This window comes from Nuphar pumila, chromosome 15 (genome assembly GCF_984573655.1).
Source record: "Nuphar pumila chromosome 15, dmNupPumi1.hap1.1, whole genome shotgun sequence".
NCBI lineage: Eukaryota > Viridiplantae > Streptophyta > Magnoliopsida > Nymphaeales > Nymphaeaceae > Nuphar > Nuphar pumila.
Genome location: NC_143263.1, coordinates 84,214,620 through 84,229,676, shown reverse-complemented (window position 1 = coordinate 84,229,676; position 15,057 = coordinate 84,214,620). Strand labels below are relative to the sequence as shown.

Below are 15,057 nucleotides of genomic sequence, written 5' to 3'. Positions count from 1 at the left end.
TACTTTCAATTCTAAAACAATGTCTTTTGTTGTCGTGAACAAACTAGCTCTAGATCGGCTCATAGCCTGTGCTCGTCGCAAGCTCGAGCTTGAGATCACCACAAGAATGAGCCAAGCTTGAACTCAAGCTTGGCTCATTCAGCTCATTTACCGGCCCTCCATGTATAGCTCTATCACATCCATGAGAGAACATCCTAATCCGACATCAAGAACAGAATACCATCTTTCCATACCATTAAAGAACATCCAAATTGATATCTTTCGGCCCACAAGCCTAAGATTCTACTCGCTCATGTCCTATGATTGACAAGCAAAGCCATACCAGTACTATCACAACCCCTCTAGGAACAGTCCAAAAACAAGCAGTCTCCCATTCGTTTTGCTCTAGTACACTCCAAGGTTATGCATAGACCTTGCCTCAAGATTAAGGCCGGGTTTGAATCCCTTGGATTCGAGATTCGAGGATTTGGCATGGGCCCATGCCAAATCAAAGCATTTAAAACACCAAATATCAGGTCCTCAAAAAAAAAATGAGAATCTGAGATCCATCTTTCAAGATAGATTCACAAACCTGACTCGAGCTGTGGGAGTCGAGCCAAAGATACATCAATCTCAACTCTCCTATTATCAAATCCGATTCAAGACATCCAAAAGCAACCCAAGAGATGCAAAGGCCAAATATAGTTTGTACTTGTAAGATTACGGCATGGTTTTTGCTACCAAAGATTACTCAAGGGAAGCAATGGGTGCACGTTTTGCGACCATTTCCAGGTTTAAAAAAACTACTCATTCAGCCCAGCTCATTTGAATTGTAAAGATGGAGTGTCCCATGATTGGCAAAACTGTCTGCACCCTTTCGAGGTCTGTAACAAACATAAGCCTTGGATGCCACAGGACACATATCAATGACGGACCCAACAGCCCATCGCATCGTTTCCTACAACTGGAAGCAAATTACTTGCCACCAGAACGGTTACTGCTAGAATGAAACCACAGGAGCAAGAGTACATTCCTGAACGTTCAATTCACTTCTGCACCAGTATATTTTCAAAGGAATCTTTTTGGAGGCATTGTTTACATTTTCCATACAAAAATGAACATTCGGGTTGGATATTTACAGAAAGGGATGCCAACATTAATAATTCTTACAAGCATCTAATTATATACCCCATTAGGTGATAATGATCCCATGACCACATCTTGAGAAAAAGAAACATGGAGTAAAGGAAAGAGGTAAAAAAAGAATGAAGCAAGCCCATGGAAAAATTGGGGGTAAAAATATGATACACATGTTTTAATGATACACAAGAAAAAAAGGCAGCAGCAGCTTAGGAAGGCTATCAGCTCTTTTGAATCTTCAGTTGGGATCTCATGCTAGCCCGGCGTGCCACATCCCAAGCCTTTGGAGTGATGAAAACACCGGCTTGTGAAGCAAAAAATGACTCGTATCCAGGAGAATCAAAAGCAAAACCTGTGTGCTTTGAAGTTTCACGTGGAAGCCGTGCGATTGCAAATGCCCTTTCCTCATCTGGTGTTAGCCGTCCACCAATTTCCAATAGCTCTGTCCTGGTTGATTCTTCAGGATCATGTCTGTGCATCTCTTGAATGATCTGATAGTCATAGGGTGCAAACCATCTCTGAAGCCTACAGAGTGAAGCTTTATGCATTTAGACATCATATAAGCAGTCGTACGTTTGAAATGATTGTGGAAGATGCTTAGGAAACTTTGAATGCAAACAATGCCCTCAGAAATACCTAGGCCAAACCGCCAGGTTGTAAAGCCCTTAACCATTTGCAAATGCACATCCCTTAACAGATTCTAGCAAGAGAATTTTCATTTGCAACAATATTCAACCAGCATGCATGTGCGGAAATACACGCGCACATGCAAAGCAAGAAAAATACACTGCTAAACATGACTGCTCTCACTCCATCTCACACTATCATCATTACACCCACTACACGTATTTACCTAGAATCAAATAAGAATGCAGATTGGATGGAATGTTCATAAACAATGGACATCTGCATGGTTATATTTGCTCAAGATTCTCAATGCATGAAATTCATTTTTTTATTTGTAAAGATTGGAGCTGTTGGCGTATGTGCTTTTACTGGATCTTAGAAGCTGAGATTCTAGGTTAATATTTTACATTGATCATCATCAGGGAGGATGCCTTTGAAAGTTTAGAAAGCACTAAAAAGTATTTTACAAACTTTCAAAATACTAATGAAACACAGACCAAATCATTTCCAGAAATTACTGAAATATCCCTAGGAAAAAATTTGGTGAACTTGTTAAGATCAATTAAAAGTCATGGATATTAACAAGAACCAATGATTAAATAAGAAACTCAGTAAGCTCTGCCATAAGTACAGTTTTGGTTCCAGTTTCCTATATAGTTGGATCCTCAGGACCTCAAGATGTATGAACATTTATATATTCCATAGGAAAGAAAAGAAAAAAGTTAAACCAATAAACTGAAAAAAAAGCTCAACACTTACCCTTGGTATAAGAAGTCACCAAGAAGCGCAACTACTGGAACAAGCAGAAGCATGAGATAAAAATAAAATGTGCTCATCAGCACATAAATGACAAAGTATATGTTCTCCTGCAATAACAACAAAAATGAACTCAGGCCATTTAAAATTTAAATTAGTTCAAGCATAAAAATGTAACCAACAAAAGGAAACACTTACCTGTCTATCAAACGGTGTCATAACTCCAGAATATATAAAAATAAATACAAACCATGCTAAAATGCTTCCAAAGACACTAATATAGTGCCATCTTGTCAGCACATCACATGCCATGAGCAAACGCAAGTTTACTGTTACAACTACACACGTGAATCCCATTGTGCTCACATCCCAAAGACCAACCATCTTGCCTGACGCATTTAGACCTTTATGACTGGCAGCTGTGGTGAAATGATACAATATTAACGATTGAAAGAAGGAGAAAAATGCCCAAATTGCAATAATTCTCCACTTGAAAAACATATTTCTTATGCCTTCTTTGTACAGCTGAGGATACTTCTTAGAAAGTGAAGCACTCACATCCTGACAAAATCCCAAAACAAAACCTTAAGACACTTGTTTGCTCACACCAACAGTCGAAAATAGCTTTGCTGTAAACAACATATAAGATTGGGGAAGCAACAGTAGCTATAGTTTATCAGTGAACAAGGTACCTTGTCAAAAAGTCCAACCATGATTACAGGTAAAGCTGTAAAAATAACATTGTACAATGATTGGAACCAATCATCATAGAATCGCTGCCCAGAAAAGCCAGTTCTAAAGGTGAACCAGAACTGGGTTAATGTGAATGTAAGATTTTTGTAGAAGAAGTATGTGACAACCTACATTTCAATATTTGCACCAAGATAAGAACTCTTTAACATTACAAAATACATCTGATTATCCACTATAGTGAGAAAGGAATTAATGGAAAAGGTATGACCTTGCAAATTCTGTTGTATGACCAACGCCCGTGCACTAGAAGTAAATCTGTAAGAAAACGAAACTGTGCAATCGCAAAATCGCTAGCCATGACAGCCTGCATCCCTTCCAATCCACTTATGCCAACACCAACATGAGCAGCTTGAATCATGCTCACATCATTGGCACCATCTCCAATACTAAGTGTGATCTTTCGAGCACCATTTTTAACTAGGCTTGTCACCTGAAAATGGCAAATCACTGTCAAATTCACCTCTAGAAATTGATACCTAATAGATCTGGTAATAAAATTGCAGACCCTTTTATACCCATAACATCAACAATGAAAATAAAGAAAAACCTTCTTAAACTAGCACTAAGGATGCCTCTACTTCATGTTGTGGACTATATATATATATATATATATATATATATATATATATATATATATATATATATATATATATATATATATATATATATATATATATATATATATATTGGCTGCTAATGAAGGTACGGAACTAATGAGCTAGAAATCATAGGTGAAAGTTGTATCGACTCAGTCTAACCACATAGATGCGTTCAACACAGTTTGTTTGCTAAGGATCAAGCCATGGATCATGCTTTTCTCATGTAAAAATGCAACCTTTTGAGTTATGAAATTTTGGCACATTGTGGGCCGTTGATTTTTGGACCCCTTTAAAATCCTAATTACTTGTCATAATCACATGATTCAAAACAAGTTTTCTACTAAACAAACCATGTAGATCACAGCGGTAACATTTGATCTACAAAAAATTGGGAATTTTTTAAGAAAAGAGTGATCACTGCTAATGAAGGTAAGGAACTAATGAGTAGAAATCACTCTTCAAAAATTTCCAATTTTTGGTGGATCAAATGTTACGGATGTGATCTACATGGGTTTTTTAGTAGGAAAGTTGTTTTGAATCATGTTATTATGAAAAGTAAATGGTTTCAAAAATTGATGGCCCACAATGTGACAAAATTCCATTACTCAAAAAGATCACGTTTTTACATCAGAAAAGAATGATCCAAGGCTTCATCCTTAGCAAACAAACCATGCTGAACACATCTATGTGGTTAGATTGAGTTGATACAACTTGCACAAATGATTTCTAGCTTATTGCCTTCATTAGTAGCAAATATTTTTCATATCTATATCTATATATATATATATATATATACACAGAGAGAGAGAGAGTCATGGAATGGGTTTTCTAAATCTACAGAATAAAATGAAAGAGGGAAAGATTAAGCAATAAATAACAAAAGCATATGCTTAGCAACAACGAAATGCCATCATAAAGATCTCGCAGTAACACAGGTATATTGCCTGTTAGAGGGTTCACAAGAATACAAGACAATGTCAGGAAATACATTTGCAAAACTTTGAGGAGCTGTATTCCTAAATATTGGTTCCATTTAAGGATATAAATGAGCTGATCAGGGAGAAGCTTTGTGCACACAAGTCTGGCTTCTGATACCTTCATGCATGCTCAAGTTCAAGCTCCACCCTGTACGATTGATATTATGTTTTATTATTATTGTTTTCTTCTTAGGGCAATGAATGGGAGCGCAAACTGAAGTAGAAGCAATGCAATCAACCTAACCAGCCAGATACATTAACCAACTTGGAACACATATTGTCACTGTTAAGAGTTTACGTAAAATATTGTATTACCATTTGTGTACTGCCCCTTTAAATAGCATTCATTTGTACATAACATTTATATTAGAGGCATTTTTTACCTTGTTATGTTTGCTTTTCGGTTGCCTTGTAATGTACATAGAAGGGTCGAACCCCACGATAATGTATCCGCTTCTTTTGTTAGCATGAATGAAGGTCTTCTTCTTCCATTGCTTCTCCAGTGTTAATATGGTATCAGAACCTTATTAGCAGCAAGGAGAGACTAGTGGGTGCTGTTAGAGAGGAGGAGAGATTTGACCCAAAGACTGAAGGGCATGATCGAGGGGATGATGTCAGCATCCAACCCAACAACTGGGCTGTGGTGGCTGAGGTTGAACAAGCTGAACTGAGCATCATGTAGTTGATGATTTTAGGAGTTGTTTGAAGCAAAGCTCATGTCATTTGGGTAAGTTTTGGATTTTTTATGTGATTTCTAAGAATTTCTGGATTTTGGGGTTCATATCTGGACAGATTTGGGAATCTATGGATTCTGTCCATATTTTGAGGTTTTAAGGAGCGAGATTGATATAGTTTGGGTCATTTTTGCATTAGAAGAGCCTGAAATCAAATTTGGTGTGATTTGGTTATGGATTTTAGGAGTTACGACAATTTTTCGCGTGAGGAATAGGGAACGGTAGCTTTGTATTGAGCTTGGCTGATGTATTTGGCCAAGTTTGCTGATGTGTTTGGCCTAGTTTATTTGTTGCTGCACTGTTATATGCATATTGCTTCAGATTTGTGGTTCCTTGTGTTATTGTGATTGCATGGTAGTGTGAAGTTAAGCCTTCAAGGAAGAAATCGGTGGAGGTAACATTGTGTTGGTCTTGGTTGTGTTGGCCTAGTTTGGTTGTTGCTACACCTATTGTTAGTCTTCTTTTGCTACTGCATTTTTGTTTGTTTGTTGCTTCAGACTTGTAGCTTTCTTAGCTATTGTCAGTTGTGGTTGTTGTGCACAGTTTTTTCTCCTTGTAGTCGGGGGTTGGTGAGGTATGGAGAGAGAAGGCATACATATTGTTCCCGTAAAGCTTGACGAGATAAACTATGCTTAGTGGACAGACTTTATGATTGCAGTGATAGTAGAAAAAGGGCTTAGAGGATACTTGAATGGCATAAAGGTGAGACTCAAAGCCCACTGATGTTAATTTTGACAAAGCTATAGAGGAATGGATTGTGAATAATGCAAAGGACAAGGCTTCGATACTAAGTTAAGTATAACAAAGAATAGCTATGAACTTCTCCAAGTTTCAAGAGGCCAAACAAGCTTGAGTATATCTTAAGCAAGTTTATAAGCAAGAGAATTGGGCTAGACAATATCAGCACACTCAAGAATTAATGAGTATGTGTTAAAGAAACAAGTCAATTGAGAAATTTTATTCAGATATGTAAAGAGTTTGAAATGCACTTGCACTCATGGAGGGTTAAACAAAATGTAAGAAGTGTGAGATGTGCATCTCATGTCAAACTTGTTTGAGGCTTCTTGATCAATACAAGGAAACGGCTAGGGTTATCGAGTTTCTTATGGCACTTCGACCAGAATTTAATGGAGTGAGGAGTGTCATACTACATCATCCACTCTTACCCTCGGTCACCAATGTTATAGCTGAATTGATTGCAAAAGAGACCAAGATAAAGTCTCTTCGAACTTGTTCATCTAGTGACAGTGTTATGGTAGTCCCTCGACAATTGGGTAGCATATTTGGCAGTAGAGGTGACTTGAGCTCTATTTAATGTCACTATTGTAAGAACTTTGGGCACATAAAAAACTTTTGCCCAACTCTCAGGAAAACGAAAGGTAAAGTTCATAACTTTATATAGCATCTTCTGATGGTGAGGGCACTAAACCCAAGGATGATCACACTAGTATTGGTGCTCAATTTGTTAGTTTGTTAGTTTTTTAGTTGAGAGAGCCTCAGAACCATCAAGTAGTGGTCAACTTCAGTTGTTAGAAAAGATACAACAAGAGATCCAACAATTGCAACTTCTTGCTCAATCAATTGTAGTTACTCCTGCTTCTTCCTCTGGTACTGCCGTTTCAAGTATCTCAGGTTGCTCCTCAAGTTGATTAATAGACTCATGAGCTTCGTGTCATATGACAGCCCATGAGCCTATCTTAACCAAATGTCAATACTACAATGACACCTTTTGTACTAGATATGGTTTTTCTATATTTGTTTCAAAAGTCACTTCCATTACTTTTGACTCTTATCTTGGTAGTAAGATTAATATTTCTCAAGTTTATCACGTCCCATCTTTTACTATGAATCTTATTTTTGGCGATCAAATTACTAAGCTTAATTGTAAGGTTACAATATCTCTTATTGGTTGTGTGATGCAGGATTAATTGTCAGAGAAGGAGATTGGGATTGGCCATAGATTGGGATTGGGAGACTTGTACTCTAAGTTGCAGAAGTTAGTGTCATCGGGAAGTATTAGGGAGCCTCAGTTAGTTGTGTCCAGTCATGTTCAAGACTGTGAGAGTTGTAGGTTGGCAAAGGGTTATGCCTTGCCATTTGGGTCTAGTGATAGAGATCAGTTGCCAGGAAGAAGATTATGATTGGCCATAAAAGAGACTTGTACAACTTGGATTGGCGTGATGCAAGTACTGCAGGATCAGTTAGCAGGGAAGAAGATTGGGATTGACCATAGAAAAGAAGACTTATACTACTTGGATTATCTTGATACGAGAGGGTAGAAGAGATCTGGGATTGAATTGAGAGTTGCAGTGATAGATGAGTCTACTTTATGACACCAAAGACTGTGTCATATTTTCATCTCTAAGTTGCAAAAATTAATGTCATCAAGAATTATTGGTGGGCCTTAGTTAGTTGTGTCCAATTATATTAGAGATTGTGAGAGTTGTAGGTTGGCAAAGGGTCATGCCTTGCCATTTGTGTCTAGTGATAGAGAGTCAGAAAGTCCTTTTGATATTGTATACTTCAATGTATGGGATCCCTCACTGGTCTTGTCAAAAGGGAGATCTCATATTTTATTACTTTTATAGATGATGGTACAATATTTACTTTGTTATATTTTATGAAAAATAAAAGTAAACTTTTGAGATCTTTAAGAGCTTTTGTATTATGGTTGAGAATTGATTTGCGGCTAAGATTAAGAAACTTTGAATTGACTCTAGTGGTGAATATATCAGTTGTGTATTTGAGAAATTCTTGTAAGAAAAAGGTATAGATCACCAAAAATCATGTCCTTACACTCTTGGGCAAAATAAAGTGGCTGAAAATAAAAATAGACATATCTTGGAGATAGCAAGAGCTCTTATCTTTAGAGGTGAAGTGCCCAAAGCGTTTTGGGCAGATGCGGTTCAGTTGAGTATCCATCAGATAAACCATATGCCCTCAAGTGTGCTTAAAGGTATATCCTCATTTCAGAAATTGTATAGAAAAACTCCAAATTATGATAGGATGAGGGTATTTGGATGTATATGCTTTGTTCTTCTACTTGATAGATAGAGAGATAAATTGTCTCTTAGAACTATAAAGTGTTGTTTTCTTGGTTTTGCCAATGGTCAAAAGGGTTACAAATGTTATGATTATATTGGAAAGAGAGTGCGGGTATCCCGACATGTCATTTTTCATGAAAATATGTCATATTTCAACCAGAATGGAGAAAAGATAAGGGATGAGTTTGATTTGTTTTTCTTGGTTCATTTTGGTGAAAAAGAGGGTGTAAATGAAAATGTGGAGGTTCAAGAGGAGCAGATTCAACCTAGAGATGGTTGGTTTGGACAAACCTACTTAAGACATGAAAATGTTGTTGAGATTCCTTTCATGGATCAGGTAGGTAGATCCAGTGATAAGAGAAGAGGTCAATTGTAATCTTATTCTTTTGTCAGTTGAATCCAGGCACTAGAATTTCGAGTCTTTGTCTAAGTTGTCACCTTCACTTCTTAATCCTTCTGAGGTACGTAGAAGCTCTAGAACTTTGATTCCTCCTCGGTTTGTATCCTATGAGTCTTTCTCTCCTAAACATCAAGAAATGGGTGCACTTGAGAGGATGCATGCATGAAAATTGATAAAACCTCCACCAAGGAAGAATATTGTTTGGAGCAAGTGGGTTTATAAGATAAAGACCAAGGCAGATGGGTCAATTGAAAGATATAAGGTAAGATTAATAGCAAAGGGTTACAATCAGTAGTATGGAATTGATTTTGTTGAAACCTTTGCTCCAGTAGTACATATGACTACTATCTGTATATTACTCATTATGGTTTGCAGTACGCCAATGGAATCTATGGCAGTTGGATGTCAAGAATGCCTTGTTGAATGGCAATTTGGAACAATACATGTATATGGAAGTGCCACAAGGATATTCAAATCCAAAGGGTAGAGTTTGCAAACTATGCAGACCATTGTATGGACTCAAATAGGGACCGCCTGGTTTGAGAAGTTTAGTTCAATAGTCAAATCTCTTGGATTTGAGCAAAGCTACCATGACCTTGCCTTGTTTATGTCTTCCATTGTGCTTGAAAAATGATTACTTCTCTATGTAGATTATATGATTCCCACAAGAGATAACTTGAAGAGAGTTGAGAAGACCAAGAAGAAGTTGGCTAGCTTTTTAGAGATGAAAGACTTAGGGTGTCTGAAATAGTTTCTTGGTCTGGAGATAGCACACTCTAAAAGGGGATTGTACTTGTCCCAACATAAGCAACAGATTTGGTGGTAAAGGCAAGGCTGACAAATGATTTAAAAAGAGTCAATTTTCCTATGGAAACAAATCTGAATATGAGAGCTCCAGATGGTGTGGAGCTAAGTCTCACATACTTGACTATTATCCAGATCAAAAATTACCTAAGAAGTTCATGTAGTCAGTCAATTTATGAGCGCTCTCAAGACAATTCATTTAGTTGTAGTAGTACTACACCTTTGATCGTGAAATATTGATTGTTTGTTGAACCCTATAAATCACGTGAAAGTAGCAGGAGGAACTTTTAATTTGTTACAAGCTCAAATAACCTCTGGATTTTTTCAGATTTGGCGATCTATCAGATATGTGAGACACTATGCACTATGATATGTTTTTTCATTATCATCAAACACAGTTCTGAGAGCATTTTGTGATGTTGATTTTGAAGGATCTACTAAGGATCGTCTTTCTATTACTGATTTCTGTATTATTATTGGAAGCTCCCTGATCACATGGAAAAGCAAGAAACAACAGCGGGTTGCCTTATCCACAGTGGAAGCAAAATATAAAGCTATGGATCAAGTCATTGCTAAGATTATTTGAATATGATGGTTATTGGGTGAGTTGGGAGTCTCCATTGTTGACAAGAATTTCTTACAATATGAGTGCTATTCATATTGCAAAGAATCCTGAGTTTCATGAGCGAACCATGCATATTGAAATATATTGTCACTATATAAGGAAGACCTATGAAGATGGAGTTTTATTGCTCTAGAAAATGTGAGCTCAAAGAATCAGATCACATATGTCTTGATTAGGAGTCTTGCTCCACATTTCAGCTCATTCATTTCCAAACTCAAAATGATTTTGTTGCATCGTCCCAAGTTTGAAGAGGAGTGTTAAGAGTTATGTAAAATATTGTATTGCCATTTGTGAACTGCCCCTTTAAATACCATTCATTTGTACATAACATTTATATTAGGTGCACTTTTTACCTTGTTATGTTTTCTTTTTTGTTGCCTTGTAATGTACATAGAAGGGTCGACCCCCACGATAATGTATCTGTTAAAATGTAACCCTTCAATATGCATATATATATATATATATATATATATATATATATATATATATATATATATATATATATAAACCGACAAGGGTATTTTTGTCTTTTTACCTTTTACACATATTTCAATTGAAATATGGTTGTACTTTTACATTTTTTTTTCTTTTTTTCTCTTTTTGTATCCACCTTGGGAGGCCCAATGTAGTCGTTGGGCCCCTCCAACGGTCACAAATGTGACCGTTGGAGGGGCTCCAGACAAATGTGACCGTTGGAGGGGCTCCAACGACCACATTGGAGCCCCTCCAAGTGGCTCCTCTTTTGTTATAAATAGGGGACTTCCCCTTGTATTTAGAAGATAATTGAGGGAGCTTTAGCTCCATTGTAAAAGGGTTTTTACCCTATTTTTCATAATAAAGAAATATTCTTTTAGCCTTTTGGCTTAACCTCTTTGTGGGTTTATGGGTTTAGCACTTTATGTGCTTTTGGTTGCCCTTTAGTGAAAAGAAGTCATCATTCACGAACTGGGTTTGGATCTTATCCAAATCCAATTCGTGTTTATCTAATTACAGATTTCAACACATGTTCATTAATAGCATATTATAATTTACCTTTGTTGTATGATGGGTATTTTCGTACCCTAGTAATTGTAACAATGTGTATTTAATGGGAAGCCTAATACCACAACCTCTGATGCAGCCCTTACGTGTTTTCCCTTCAACCTGTGCTGAGTCTTGTGTATGGCAGGGAGGAATCCATGATTTCTAACATGGTATCAGAGCCTCAGATCCAACCTTAAGGATCGTGATCTTCTTATGAACGGTAAAGCTCCCTCATCTCCTAGATCTTCTTCTTTCTTCTACAGATCTCCTTTCTTCTACCTTCTCTCTAACTGATTTCCCCTTTACGGTTCCTCCTTCATACGAAGCCGAACATATTTCTCCTATACAAAACCCAGATTCTCTGTTTGTTGTTTTGTTGATTTCCCTCTCCTATACAAAGCCCAGATTTTATGTTTGCTAACAGATTCTCTGTTTGCTGTTTTGTTGATTTCCTTCTCCCATACAAAACCCAGATTTTCTGTTTGCTGATTTCCTGCTCACGTCTCCATACTCTCTCACTGTTGCACGTGTTCTTATATATCAGCAGTTTCAGAAAATCACACAAGATCAGATTTGAATCATTTGGTCTTTGCGTGATTTCAAAGCTTCAATTAGATCATGTCATATTCTTTTGCACCTTGAGGGCACATCCGATTCAGATCTGGAAGTGATCCCAGATCTGACTTGTTTTCTATTTGTGCAATCTGTTTTTGCACTAGATCTGTCTCCTTTTCTACCTGCGCAATCTGTTTTTGCACTGCTTATCTATATTTTCTCATTTTCTCAAAGAAAATACGTTATTTTCAAGGTAACGTGACCCTCTAATTGAGTTTTAATTCAGAACAGATTCTCACTGCATAGTTCTGGCTTCCTGTCTCGGGTAAAAAAAAAAGGACGGTGGGAGCAAAATTTTTTGATATCAAGTTTCTCTTCTGAATTTTATTACAATTCAATATAAAGCCATCTTCTTATTCCCTATTCTTTCTTATTTCTTTTGGTTTTGATAGAATATGGATTCCTTTCCTCACTCTCAGCCTTGTCTTTCCTCAAACTTTCTTAGTCAACTCGTGTCTGAGAAACTGACCAATTCCAATTTCCTAACCTGGAAGCGACAAATCATACCATTCATAAGAAGTCAGGATCTTTCTGGACATTTGGATGGTTTTGTTCCTGTTCCTCCAAGGTTCATACCGCAAGCAAAGAATGGTGAGGGAGACCTTTCTATTACTTATGTTAGAAATCCAAAGTATGTGTCCTGGATGAAGTGAGATCAGGCGTTGGTCGCCTATATTACTTCTACATTGTCACAGGAAGTGCTTGTGGCAATTCCAGATGACTGCTCCGCAGTGCAATTATGGCATCGATTGGTTCAGACATACTTTCAAGTTTCTCAGGCCAGAGTATTATTTTTAAAGAAAGAGTTTCAAATGCTGAGGAAGGACTCCATGACTATCATGGAGTACTTGAACAAAATGAAGACCATTACAGATCAGTTGGCCATCGTGGGATGCGCAGTTAGCGATAAAGATATGGTTCAACAAACTTTGAGTGGACTGGGATCAGATTATCATATGATGGTTACTTCTTTATTGTGTCTGTCAGATTTACCTATATTTGAAGATCTGTGTGCCAAGCTTTTACAGTATGAGATGACCTTAAAGGGATTTTCTGAAGATACTCATGCCCAAGTTGGAGCACATGATGTCCTTGCCACAAGAGTTATCTATGGACGAAGACGTGGTAGGTTTGATTTTCGAGAAAGAGGGGGTCAAGACAGAAATGGACAAGGAAGTTGTGGCATCCTACCTACACCCAATATTCCACCCAATGGACAGAGGCAAAGATTAATACCAACATGTTTTCTATGCAATAAAAGGGGGCATATCAAAGCTAATTGTTGGTTTAACCCTCAAAATAAAGGCGAACAACCAGGAACCAACAAAGTGCCAGACAAATTGAAAAATAGTGGCGAAGTCAAGGAGTTATTACTATCTGCTCTAGCTAAATTGAATTTGAAACAAAATGATCAGGGCACTTGGTATGTTGATTCTGGTGCAGCCACTCATGTCACTGGTCATGCTGGTAAGCTCCTAACTCTTATTCCTTATGTTGGTAGAAATAGTATAGTCACTGGAGATGGGTCTTACCATCGTATTCCGCACATTGGAAACTCTGTCATTCCTATGTCTACCTCTCCTCTTGCTCTTTCAAATGTCATTTATGCTCCAAATATCAAGAAAAATATTGTTTTTGTCTCTAAGCTTGTAGATGACATCAATGCTTCAGTTGAGTTTACTCCTTTTTCTGTTCGTGTCAAGGACCTTCATACCAGGGAAACATTCGCTGAAGGAAAACGACAAGGAAATATGTACGTGTTCTAAGAAAATCCTTCCACCTTGAAGCTCACATCATCTTCTTCCTCAGTTCCTCCTAAGAATGTTTTTAGTCTTTTTTAGTGTAATAAGCCAGATCTTTGGCATGGTCGTCTAGGTCATTGTAGTGGTGGTTTCATTGAAAAGCTTGCTTCAAGCAGCCTTATTCCCAAGTCAAGTTTAAGTTTCAATGTCAATGATAAAAAGTGTTTTAAATGTCTTCAATGTAAGAGTCATGTTCTTCCATTTCATTCTATTAATAAAAGAGCTTCAAGACCTTTTGAAATTATTTGTTCTGATGTTTGGGGTCCAGCCCCAGTTTCTTTCATATCTGGCATTAGATATTATCTTATTTTTGTTGATAGTTATTCTCAGTATACATGAATTTTATTTATGAAATGCAAATCTGAAACATTCAAGTTATTTCATTCTTTTGTTTAAAATCGATTCTCTGATAATATCCTTTGTTTCCAATGTGATGGAGGGAGTGAATTCTCCTCAAATGACATTATTAATTTTCTCCAGACAAATGGAATACATACACAGGTGTCTTGCCCTCATACACCTCAACAAAATGAGATTGTTGAACGAAAGCATCACCATATTGTCGAGAGTGCAATGAGCATGATGCATGACAGTAACCTTCCGGTTACCTCCTGGGCAGAAGCTTTTCATTCAGCCGTTTATATCATCAACCGGTTGCCCATGAATATCCTGGAAAACAAATCACCCTATTTTTCTTTACATGGTGTTCATCCAAATTATCATGATTTGCGAGTATTCGGGTGTGTATGTTATGCTCATGTTGACAATTCAATGCGATACAAGTTTCAGGATAAGGCCTTGAAGTGCAAATTTGTTGGGTATGCTGATGATCATAAAGGGTACATATGCTATGATCCCGTGAGCAAGCGTATCAAAATATCCAGGAATGTTGTATTTGATAAATTGAATTTTGACCGCAATGTTAACAATCTCCCTAAAATTGAAGTTTATCACCCCTGGTTGAACTCTGATCTCTTTTCTAGTGTTGGTGATGTTTGCCCTTCAGAATGTAATCAAAGAGTTGAGGGCCACATGTCCGATGTGGTACAAAGGACTCAGGACAATGTCATTTCGGATCCACTCTTGCCTCCCGAAAGGTATAAAGGCATTATTTACTCTCGACGTGAGAAGGGAACTCTCCCCAATTCTGATCAGGAGATGCATTCTTCTTCCGATTTT

At 37.3% G+C, this 15,057-nt stretch overlaps 1 protein-coding gene across 2 annotated transcripts in view; it reads right to left on the bottom strand.

The window, feature by feature from the left end:
* Positions 1-1,013: 1,013 nt before the first annotated feature.
* The window catches only part of ALA3 (aminophospholipid ATPase 3), a 177,269-nt gene continuing 163,225 nt past the window's right edge, over positions 1,014-15,057 (bottom strand). For both annotated transcript variants that reach the window (XM_089989343.1, XM_089989344.1), the window contains exons 23-27: positions 3,464-3,685; positions 3,195-3,362; positions 2,701-3,063; positions 2,506-2,612; positions 1,014-1,644 (exon numbers count right to left, since the gene is read on the bottom strand). In XM_089989343.1, coding sequence (XP_089845469.1) covers positions 1,341-1,644; positions 2,506-2,612; positions 2,701-3,063; positions 3,195-3,362; positions 3,464-3,685 — 1,164 coding nt within the window. In that variant the 3' untranslated portion in view covers positions 1,014-1,340. The remainder of the gene's footprint in view (positions 1,645-2,505; positions 2,613-2,700; positions 3,064-3,194; positions 3,363-3,463; positions 3,686-15,057) is intronic.